The following is a 12,626-nucleotide window of genomic DNA, read 5'->3' on the forward strand; positions in this document are numbered from 1 at the left end:
GGAGTACTTTGTGACCAACCAGGTCACTGCTGTAGCAAAATATAAAATATGCCATGGTCAAAGCAGTGATGATTTCCTGGGTTCCTAGAGATTCCAAGAAGACATCATGATATATGTGAGTGAAACCTATCACCAGTGAACTTCTGTCTGCCTGGCACTAACTTTTTACTTGACTTGAGTTGTAGGAGGAACAGACACCTTTACATATTGCCTCCCGCCTGGGTAAGACAGAGATTGTCCAGCTGCTTCTACAACATATGGCTCATCCAGATGCGGCCACTACAAATGGGTACACACCGCTGCACATCTCTGCCCGGGAGGGCCAGGTGGATGTGGCGTCAGTCCTTTTGGAAGCAGGAGCAGCCCACTCCTTAGCTACCAAGGTAAGGAGAATGACATGATGACAACGTGGACCAAGAGGATTCCTAAGTCATGGTCTTTCTACTCTACCACATACAGAATCAAGAATGTAGATCTCCTTAGGCCTTGACTTACTTCTTTCTCTATATATTTAAGATTCATTGTCTAAATGATTTAAGGGAATTGTGAGATTCCATATATCTTCAATAAAGAGTGCTGAATTTCGTTCTAATTAATGCCAATGTTTCTAGGACAGGTATCTAGTACTCTAAGATGATTTTCATAAAGCAAGGACTGCTTTTTCTTCTCTTTTTATTGTAAAATCTATAATATATTCTTAAGAAAAAGATAAATGAAATTCCTAAATACATTGAACTGGTAATACTAATGAGGAAGAGGGTACTGCATTAGATTGGCAGTACTATATTTGTTGTGAGTTGTAGTACCAGATCGAAGCTCACTTTACTTATGCATTTTTGCAACCCTACTATTAGCCACCACTTATTTGACATTCTCATTCCCATATTGGTTTCCAACGTTACCAACTATACTCTTGCATGGGTATTTACAGTGTTTAAACAGAGCTGAGCTGGAAAATCACACTTCCTTTGTTGTTATTGACATCGAACAAAGAATTTGACTTACGTTCCAAGTTTCATGACAGGGCAGAGTAATTTTTCCTATGCTTTATATATGCTATTTGACATTCACAATGTGGAGATGACTTAGAATAAAACATGAATATACTCAGCTATAGAGAGCAAAACTGAGCCAACACACGTGAATTTGTCATGGGGCAAAATAATTCCCACAAATATAACAGTGATTCAGATTAACAAAAGGACAATTTCAATTCTCTCATAATCAGTAGGCATAAGCACTGTATCCAGGGAGAGGGAAAATTGCAAATATAAACTGAGCTAGTGATGTGGCATCTGTCCTCTTATAAGTAGGAGCAGCCCACTAGCTCTTATGGCTTATCTGGTTGCCTGTTATGACTTACCTGGTTGCCTATGGCTGTAAAAGGTATTTTGATATAAGAAATTGACAATTATTGAAGTTCTGAACTCTGAAAAGTTGAAAGATTTTAAAAGTTCTTAAAAAAAAATGAAACTAAGCAACAAATGTAGTAATAACCCGAGATATTTGGTAATTGTCTTACCAGAGGAGGGTGTAAATCATCAAAATTAAGATACATAAAATACAGAAATAGAAAATAAAACGTAGTCTCTTATCTTTCAAAGATATATAGGATTTAAAAAATGTAACTATATCCATGGTAAATTAGGGCAATAAAATAGAATAAAATGTTAAACAGCATTTTTTTTTTTGAGTCAGTGTCTCACTCTGTCGCCCAGGCTGGAGTGCAATGGCCTGATTTTGGCTCACTGCAACCTCTGCCTCCCGGGTTCAAGCGATTCTTCTGCCTCCACCTCCCGAGTAGCTGGGACTACAGGTTTCTTCCACCACACCTGGCTAATTTTTTTGTATTTTTAGTAGAGACGGGGTTTCACTGTGTTAGCCAGGATGGTCTCGATCTCCTGACCTCATGACCCACCCACCTCGGCCTCCTAAAGTGCTGAGATTATAGGAGTGAGCCACCGCACCTGGCCAAACATCATTTTAAGAGTTCAACTGACTAGGGCTGAGCAGTGGTTGATTCATCATTATTAAAGCCATTTACGTGTTTCTAAATATCAGAGGGTAAATGAAGTCTTGGTGAGATTAACATAAAAGAAGAAGGTAGATGTATGACTCAAGAGATGCCTTCTAACTTTGGTTTTGTTATTCTACAGTAGATTTTATGTAGTTTTGTCTAACAATCATTTCCAAACTTATAAGAGTTGGATCACTATTCTAGCAAGACTTTAAAGATAAGGAATTTATTTTTTCTTCCTCATCATGTAGTTAGTCTCAAAGAACTCTGTTTCATCCTGAGTATCACCCTAATCATTGTGTGCATTGAGTGGGGGGAGGAGAGCTCTAACCACAAGTGCTGGTTTATATGGACAATGCAAGAAAGAAGAAATACTTCCTACATTTGTCCCACATTTGGAAAATCCAGAAGATTCACTCTCTTCCAAGAATTTATTAATACCAAATGTTCAAAAAAGAAGCAAAAAGAAAAACGTCATCTCATTTAAAAATAATTTGTCTGGAGACACCAAAAGGGCAATATTGCTTCTTGGGGGATATTCTGTATTTATGATGGGGGCTTAAATGGTCCCAGGATAAGCCATAGCTTACAGCACCTAATCCAGGCATATTTGCTATGTGTTTTACAGGCCCTGGTCGGTGTTAGAATTCCCCCACTCCCACTGTAGTGCCAGAAGAGCATGTGGTTAAACTGTCTGGCCAAGAGGATGGATTTGACATCATGGTGTAGGAACTGTGCCATCCTCGAGATCTTAGTCCAGAGACTTATCTGAATTTCTAAGACACTGCTAATTACAGAGTAAGGCCATTGGTTAGGCACGGAAGACACTGAATGTACACATATCAACATGTGTAGGAGAGCAGTCCTCTAAAAACAAACTTCAAAGCTTTGGTGTGTTTAAACTCTGGTGTTAATCAGCCCAACATCATGCCAGAAGTAGAATGTGTTTTACAAAAGCAATTGGTCTTCTAGGCAGTGTGAGTCTTCTGGGAAAGGGGACAAGTCAGGATGGGAGTTGCTTTATAATAGTGCATGTTTTTTGTTCTATAGACCATTTATCTTGCCATTTCTGCAGAAAATATGTCAATTAATTCACGAATACTTGTTTTTACTATGGCTGCCAAAATATCCTAAAATTTAAATGAATTTGGAATTCAGGTGTTATAAAAAGGATTGCAAGAAAGAGAAGGAGGGTTGGAGAGAAGGCAGCTGTTGTTTCAAGTCTATTAATTTTAGAGGCAAGAAAAAGATTTTTTTCCCCCATTCACAAATTGGAGCCAGTTTACTGACGCTAGTGGCTTTTAAAAATCCCAAACCTATAAAGTCAGATTTCAGTCTCCAAGCCCTTAAAATAAAATTTCTTTTGTTCAGTCTATCAAGCCAAACTTTTGTATGTTAAATTTTATTCTTTTTCTTTGTCCTTGTTCATGGCTAACAGATTTAATGCTACCAGTATTTTTTCCAAATGAAGAATCAGTATAGTTTGCTTAATATGTTAACAGATAAAATTATTTTGTGAGGAGTTACAATAATAAATACGATTTTACTTTTGTTTCTCACATTTTCAGAAGGGTTTTACTCCCTTGCATGTAGCAGCCAAATATGGAAGCCTGGACGTGGCAAAACTTCTCTTGCAACGCCGTGCTGCCGCAGATTCTGCAGGGAAGGTAAAGATTTTCTATACGTTATAATTATGTAACAGTCAAGGTGATAGATTAGGAGATCTGTAAAGACATTTTTCTCACTTCTCTGAAAGGAATGTGAGAGCACCTGATGAAACTATACCAAATAGACATAGTGGCGATGCCTTCCATGACCGTCCATGTACACACAGATTCAGAAAGCATTTTGAGCTGTGCCTCAAAGTCTTGTCACAACAGCCCCAGAAGTCTCTATATTAAGAAGGATCCCTGCAATGTTAATGTAGTCTTTCGTACATAGCAGGTTAGACCTTTATACATTGTGACCATCAAGATGCCCTTTGCTGGTGGTATGCTCATTTTCAATTTTAGTTATGGTTTTAATATGAAAATTATTGGAGATTTGTTTATTTTCATTATTTTTTCTATTGACTATATTAATTCATTAACATGAAGTTAATCAGCATCGGTTTCCAGGCATCCTGGTAGCTTCAGGGCAGCTAACCCTAATTTATTAATGCTGAAACTTAAACACACCCTTTACAGAATGGCCTTACCCCGCTCCATGTTGCTGCTCATTATGACAACCAGAAGGTGGCGCTGCTGTTACTGGAGAAGGGTGCTTCCCCTCATGCCACTGCCAAGGTGAGGACCACAGAAAAGGATTTACAGACGTAGGGTGTAACTATCATCTGAAAACACATGAGAATTGTCTTTTAAACACATGGTATAGTATAACTGCGACTAGTCCTGGCGCTAGTAGTTTTGGTATTGACACCTTTTTTTCCCTTGTATTTCCACCAGTTGCATCTAGAAACCCTTTTTTAAGATTTTTAAAGAGTCAGCAAATATTCAGGGGATGTGCCTATAAACCAGTAGCGATGAATCTTATTGCTCACATTCTGTGTGTTAGAGAATGAAGTCTGAATTTTGAGAAATGAGAAATAAAGTCATTAACATGTTTTCACTTCTCTCCTATAAACCAAATGCTGTGATTAAAATGTCCTTTTATACTCTCATTCTTTCAGACTTCAAACTTCTATTTGTTTCTTTGTTTTTTTTTTGTTGTTTTTTTTGTTTTTTTTTTTTTTAATTTTCTACCTGTGTTAACTGTAGCATGGATCCCTCTAAGTCCCTAGACTCGGGGGTGGCCGGGGGAATGCCTTTTTGGTGTACATCTAGCACCAAATTCCGAAACAGCTCCAACTAAGACTTCTACTTATGGACAGGGCATTTCCCACCATTCTAGTTGGCCCCTTATTAAACCGAAAATATATATGAATGTCGTATAATGCGTAAAGTCCTCATTGCATCTTTCGTTCATTAACTCAGCACACCTATTTTGAGAACACATCAGGGTTTGTTTAAAAAATATTGATCGTAATGGGAAAATATGTATGCTGTATTAGACAACATAATAAAACAACTGCCACCATTTATTTGCCAAACACTACGCCCAACACTTTACAGCAATATCTCATAATAACCCCATGAGACTGGTATTCTAATGATCTCCATTTTGCAGATGAGAAAGTGAGATTTAAGTAGGTTAATTTTCCAAAGTCATCTGAATAATACGTGTTGGAGCTTGTACCTGTGTTTGACCTCAGGCAGACTGACTTTAGAGCTGATGCTCTTAACCACTAGGTCCTTGTGTCCCAAAGCAATAGAGAGAGATTTATTCCATTCTATTATACAAGCATATACATATATACTCATATGCCTATTTAAATTATGCATATTATAAATATAAAAATGATACATACAAAAATATGTTCTGTGTAATATATATATATAAATATGTTATATATAATATAAATATAAAACTTTGTACACATACATACATATACATCTATATATATTTATATCTTTTTGATGCCAATAAACAGTTTACAATAAAGTACTTGAACTGTCAAAAGAGGATGCCAAATATTCATAATTATCCACAGTGTTCTTACTCCTCTTTTTTCTACAACCTCATCAATTCTACACATATTTTATGTCTTTCTTCACACTACTAGAGTAGTGTTCATATTATATTCATTTGCATATCTATGAGGTGTTTAATAACATATGTGAGTTCCCAATAAATTTGCATGAAAGAATAAAGGTTGAGCAACTATGGAATAAAAATATAACTGCTCACTTAACATGGCAGCATTTTTTTTCGTTAGCTTTCCACGCTGACCATTCTCAACATAGATACAAAAGACTTCATCAGTACTCATGAGTACTTTCATTGAACTCCTATGATTACCTCAATGGGAGGTAAAATTGTAAAATGTGTGTTCTCTTTCCACAAGGGACTCTCAATCTACTTGCAAGAGAAGACCTAGATTATAAAATAATGTGTATGGTTTTCCTAAAGAGACAAACATAGCCTTGATTTCTAGCCTCTACCTTTTATGGTCCTTAATCTTAGGCACGCACATACCGAGTTCAGAAGATGACATAAAGCATTTCTCTACTCCAGAGTCCACAGTAGGATGGGTATTCTGGGAATGCCTCTCTAGTGTCTTTCACTTATCTGCCCCAGCCTGTCAATGAACATGAGCCCTTCATCTTTGGGGCAACTCCTAGAGGTCTCCAGATGGTAAGATCCCCATGGTAGTCTCCACTTTAGACTCTCTTTCTGCTCATTATAATGTCCCCTCTCCTCAACACGCATGGTCCTTTGGCCACGAGAACTTTGCTTCTTTCCACCAGAGTCCAGAACCTTCTCTTAGTCTTTATTGGGAGTGCTGCAATTATTTGAGTCCAAAAATGTTTCCTCTTTGTGGAGTAAGAGGGCTTTTCAGATCTTGTATGTTGAGTATCTACCAGACAAACCTCCATTGCCAGAATTGATACCTTCTTTGATGATCGCTTATGTTGTTTTGCTAAAATGTCCCTTTATCTAACCTTAGTAGAGCCCATGCTGTAGGCAGGGGGGTAATTGAGACTAAAGAAACACATTGTAGCAAAAAGAAGTTGACTAAACTTATTTGGTCCACAAAAATCTATGTGTCCTTTTTTTCAATAGAGTCTATGGACACAAATACAATATTTTGAAGCATCTGGGACCTCTGATCAAACCCTGAAAAGGCTTCCAAGCTGAATTTCCTTCAGTTGCTTCAGGAGAAACATTATTTGTCAAAAATGAAAGAGACTTATTCTTGCTTGGAGAAATGGGGACAGAGTAGATAATGTAGGAATGTGTGAGAATCAAGATTTGATGATGGCTCATAAAGACATTTAAATTCTCAAAACACTTTTTTATTTTTTGGTACACTTTACAGTTAGCTTTAAGGAAATAGCATGACATAAAAATACCTCTCATGTTTGATTACAGGCTCAAGTCTGTAATCCCAGCACTTTAGGGGGCCAAGGTGGGCAGATTGCTTGAGCTCATGAGTTTGAGATGAGCCTGGGCAACATGGTGAAACCCCATCTCTACCAAAAATAGAAACAAAATTAGCCAGTCATGGTGGTGTGTGCCTGGAGTCCTTGGTACTTAGGGGGCTGAGATGGGAGGATCACGAGCCCAGGAGGTGGAGGTTGCAGTGATTGAGATGGCACCACTGCACTCCAGTCTAGGTGATGGAGCCATACCTTGTCTCAACAAATAAATAAACAAATCATCTCATGGTAATCTCACAAGAAGCACTTGATCATTATGCTGTCTTTACCTTCAGCATGTCACTGAGGGGAAAAGCCACAGTTAATAGCAAAGCCACTGTTGTTAATTTCTATCACACATTTCAAATGGAAAATTCTACCAGATTTGATAAAGAAAAGGAAATAAAACAATATATATTGCAGACTTACAGTTGTTTCACATTTTTTTCTTTTAATTAAGTATGAGGTTTAGAGTTTTGTTCTTGTAAGCAGAGTATAGTTATCCTGACCCTCTCCACAAACTCCCACCCGAAATGAGTAGCCTCATATTTCTACTTTTGAAGCAGCAGGTCATGAAGAAGGGGAGATCTAGGATCTGAACGGACTACAAGACTAATATAAGCTAATTTTGTTGTTGAATATATTTTAAATTAGAATTTAACCCATTAAAGACAGGGATCATGTCATGTTCACCATTGTATTCCCACACCTAGCACACTGCTTGGCATACGCTAGGCACTCAGTAATATTTGTTGAACCAGTTTAAAGTACAATCCAGACAGAAGCGTATTAGTTGGAGTATTATAATAAGATAATAGAAGTACTTCCATTTGATTCTTTACGTTATAAACTTATGGCAAGTGTAGCCTTGGTTTCAGATAGCACATACAATTCAAGAGCAATATTGACAAACTAGAATCAGCTCGTAACAGAACATCCTTATAGGGAGAGATCTAGAAATGGCACTTTCATCAGGGATGGTTGAAGAAATGAAGAAAATTAGCCTGGAAAACAGAACACTAAAGGTGGATATGAAAATCATCCCCAGATATCTAAAGGATGGTCATGTAGAAGAGGAACCTGGCTTATTCTGTGTTGCTCTTCAGGAGAGGAGCAATATTATAAGGAGAGAGTTTTCAGCTTTGGAGCTTTGATGTCTATATCTGTCTTACAGTAGAATGGGGTACCTTGTGACTTTTATTGTAGAGATTTGGTTATTGTTGAATGGAAATGTGATGACTAAGAGTTTGCATTAACTGTAAACTCACTTTTAACTCTTCTGTTGATTAGAGATTTTTATTTCCTTTAGAGATACATACTAGAGCAATTGTTAATCTTACTCTATATGCATGTATTTTATTTTTGTCTTTTTTAGAATGGCTATACTCCTTTACATATTGCTGCCAAGAAGAATCAAATGCAGATAGCTTCCACACTCCTGAACTATGGAGCAGAGACAAACATTGTGACAAAGCAAGGAGTAACTCCACTCCATCTGGCCTCGCAGGAGGGGCACACAGATATGGTTACCTTGCTTCTGGATAAGGGAGCCAATATCCACATGTCAACCAAGGTATTCTGTCATTTCTTGCTTCAATCAAGAGTGTTTTGGATGCATGTAAACAGGAATCAATCACAGATAGTTCGGAACAAAAAGGAGCAATATATTAAAAAGAAACAGGGATATCTTACAGACCCCAAGGACAGGAAGGGAGTCAAGCCTTATGAGAGATTAGAAAACCATAAGGAAGCAAGGGAGAGAGACTCTCTGTATGGCAACATTTTGGCTTCTTGACTTTTCTATGCAAGTCAGTTTTATTCATCTCTATAGCCCCGCTTTCCTTGCATCTCTGTGTGTGTCTAAAGAGGCTACCCTGTAGCTCCCAATGTTAACATCACTATAATTGCTCCAGTGTCTGCTGCTCCTCATTCTAAATTTCAGATATATATATAGAGGAAGAATGGTTCTATCTGGGGTTTAGCTTAAACAACTGCCTCTAAGCTGGAAGGCCCATGTCCACCACCCAGGGCATTCTTTAGTCTTGCTGGGCATCTGAGGCACCTCTGGAGAGCAGAGAGGAAATGCAATTTAATACAGATTTTTTGAGTCAATGTAAGCCTAGTTTGAGAGGTTTGATAGTGGTGAGAAAATCTTTTTTGTTTTTTTAATAAAGCACATCAGTCATTTTAGCCTTTCTCCATGGACTGGCCTCTGTAGACCACCACATTAATTATAATAGAATGGCAGTCAAAGATACAAGGGAAAAAATTCACATATAAAAATATATATTTTTTATAAGTATATGTCTTTTGGTACATCTATCCATCCATCTACATAAAGATCTATGGATCTATCTAACTTTCTGTCTTACACTTATATACATATACTCTGCTATAGCCAGCTGCTGAGAAACACAGAATTGGAACCTGTGTTTATTAAGTTAGTTTGTCATTTGATGTCTTGATGCTTTTTGTAATATGTTATATGGGCTTAGTGAAAATTAAGTTTCTTAGCTCTTTCCATAAATATACAAATACTCTATGTTTTCTACATTTCACTGTTAATTGCTACTTTTATAGTATCAGTGATAAGTTGGTTTTAACGACATTTGTGAATAGGTTATGTAGCATGCATCCTTTAGGAAAAGCTATGAAACAGGCAGGTTGCCTTGAATATTTCTGCAGTCCTAGTCTATTTCCTTGTCACTCAGAAGTGTTCCTGTACATCCCCTGCCCTTACTTACTTATCTGGCCTTTATAAAAAGTCCCCACAAATCCTTTTTTAAAGTATGATGAGAGCAAATTATAGGGTTAGTCTTCCAAAGGATAGTTGCATTTTTACAAGAATGAACACGATAAAGCCTTATAGTGAAATTCAGTGTATTAGATAGACAATCATTACAATCTAGGGCATGGACATCCTTGTGACTATTGACGTCATGTCATTCAGGTGGTCATTTACCCTGCTGGAGAAAAATCTGATCATGAAGCATAGAATATTTTATTTAATATTAGTGTATGAAGGGGGCATATGTTTACTCTACTAATAACAAATAAATCTTCATTTGAAAATAAGCCAAAGAAATCCATAAACAATTCAGCAGTATTTTGAGTAGGATTGAAATTCAGATAGTTCATGAAATGGATCTTACAGTGTTTCTGATGGTGTTATTTTTAATTTATAAAAATGACAGGTACATACCTGAAATCAGTTCACTATGTCTTCCTTTATGATAGTCTTCTAAATACATTACTTTCTTTGAGAGAGTTTTAGCAGTTAACAAATATTTAATGAGTATTTTTGATTTGCACACTCAGCAATGAAGAAAAACATTCAATTTTGAATCACAAAGTAATTTTGTTATCTTTATAACAATGATTTCAGTATTACATTTGAGTGGTGTCCTAAACACATAGTATATTTATCACTAAAGTAAAACTTTAGTAAGTTTGTGCAGATATATCTGAATAATAATACTATATATAAAATTTACATATAAAACATATAACCTTGCCTTTTGGTTAGAATTATAAGATAATGCAACTATAAAAATATCTCAGAGGAGAAGCAAAACTGATAAAAAACTCTCCCATTGCTTTTGAAGAAAACATATTCTTTTCTTTTTAAGGCCAACTGGTATCAATAATTTCATACTCTCCAAATGATTATTTCACATGAAGAACTATAATTTCATATTTTCACATGAAGAACTATAATATAGAAATGATATCATTATCCAATCACCATCTATCATAAAATAAAACTAAAAAAGATCAGTTGTTGAGTCCACCAGTGTATCTTAGGAAATAAATTACTTTTTTTTGAAAAGAACTGCTTCAACACTTCCTATTTTCTTGATTTATTGGAAAAGTTTTTTTTTTTTTTTCCAGAAACCTTTCAAACAGTGTTTTTCCTCTATTCTCACACTACCACACAACAATCATCAACACAGAAGGCTTCTGGGACCAAATGTGTAGAGGTTTTCCCCACATACCAAGCAGCACACACCAGCTGGGTGTCCTCCAATTCAGTTCCAGCACTGTCTATCTGGAGAGAGTGTTAGATCCCTTCAGTTGAAGGCTCAGTCCCCAAGACTGCCCTCTGCACAGACACTAATCACAAGTCTGGGCCTCTGAACTTCTGACCGACTGGCTTCAAGTTGGGGTTCCCAGGACACTCCCTTTGAGTTCCATTAATTCACTGGAGTGGCTCACAGAGCTCACAGAAACACTTACATTTACAGTGCTTATAGTTTCTTATAAAGGCTATTACAAAGGATGAAGATGAAGAGACACATAGGGAAAGGTATGAGGGAAGGTACACAGCTCCCATGCCCTTCCTGGGAGCACCACCCTGCACAAGGAAGCTCCCTGTGTTCAGCTATCCAGAAGCTCCTTGAACCCTGTCCTCTGGGATTTTATGGAAGCTTGATGATGTCAGCATTCATTGCCCCAGGGTATAGGATGAGACTCTCTCTCTCTCTCTCAGGAGGGTCTTATGACCCATGAATGCTGTGGGGAAGATTAGAGCCTAGCCTTGGGGAAAGCGAAAGGAGGCCAGGGAAGGTGGGAGATATTTTGTTTCCTGAGGCCTGCCCCTGAGGCCTAAAACGCACAACATTATAACAAAAGACTATAGTAAGGGCTATGGGAGTTATGAGACAGCAACTGTGGACAAAAACCTATATTCACTGCAGTTTCCATCCTTTGATTTGGATATGCAAGTTTACCACAATAAACTGCAGAGATTTTCATACTGGTTGTTAGTTTGTAATCTTGCATTGCAGAAAATCCATTCTGCAAATAGAGTAGAAAGAAGCACACATATTTAAAAAGTCATCAAAAATATCTTTGAGATTTGATGATCACTGCATGTAATGATCACTTCAATAACATTTTTAAACAGACTATCTCTGTAAAGAGAAATATTCTTATGTTTGTTATTTTAGTAAGGAGAAAATTAAGATAAGACTCTTGTTTTATCCTAATATTCAGATTTTTTATACATTAGGATTAAATAATATTTGTTTAGAAGAGATGAAAATTTTAATAGAAAAGGATACGCCTTCTATCTCACCCTGTGTTTTATGAAACTCAAAGTTGAGCTCACCTAGAGCTCTCAGGATTAAAAAGCCTCAGGCCCACAAGGAAAAAGCCTCCTCTCAAGTTGTAGAATGGTTTTCTCTCTGTAGGTTTCACTTACATTTTTGAAATAAGGTCGGTGTACTTTTTGATTTTCAGAAGTAGCACCATGGCTGGAGATCATGAATTTTGAAGAACATGGCTTAGCTTTCTCAGCCTAAGTGCTAATGCAGGAGAGTGGGCCTGAAAAGTTGTGGCCAACAGGGCCGGTCAATTTTAATCAGATGTAAACTGGGGAAGAGGTGCTGACTCAGAGTCCAGGTAGCCACCTCAGTCTACAGCTGCAGGATGTCCAGGAACAGCATAAGTATAGTAGGCATTTGAACAATAGTGAGGGGAGAGAAATATACAGTATAAACATACTGTAGGCTAGAATGTAAGCTCTATAGAGACAGAAACTTTTGTTCACTGCTGTATTCAAGTGCCTAGAATATGAACACTTCATGACA

The 12,626-nt window shown here is 37.1% G+C and overlaps 1 protein-coding gene across 30 annotated transcripts in view; it reads left to right on the forward strand.

The window, feature by feature from the left end:
* ANK2 (ankyrin 2) overlaps window positions 1-12,626 on the forward strand; it is a 715,648-nt gene that overhangs the window by 605,807 nt on the left and 97,215 nt on the right. For 26 of the 30 annotated variants that reach the window (XM_033215055.1, XM_033215039.1, XM_033215046.1 and 23 more), the window contains 4 exons: window positions 186-383; window positions 3,586-3,684; window positions 4,204-4,302; window positions 8,411-8,608. In XM_033215055.1, coding sequence (XP_033070946.1) covers window positions 186-383; window positions 3,586-3,684; window positions 4,204-4,302; window positions 8,411-8,608 — 594 coding nt within the window. The remainder of the gene's footprint in view (window positions 1-185; window positions 384-3,585; window positions 3,685-4,203; window positions 4,303-8,410; window positions 8,609-12,626) is intronic. The other 4 variants (XM_033215047.1, XM_033215056.1, XM_033215051.1 and 1 more) reach the window with 1 other exon arrangement.

The sequence above is a fragment of the Trachypithecus francoisi genome, unplaced genomic scaffold (genome assembly GCF_009764315.1).
Source record: "Trachypithecus francoisi isolate TF-2019V2 unplaced genomic scaffold, Tfra_2.0 Lachesis_group1, whole genome shotgun sequence".
Classification (NCBI taxonomy): Eukaryota; Metazoa; Chordata; class Mammalia; order Primates; family Cercopithecidae; genus Trachypithecus; species Trachypithecus francoisi.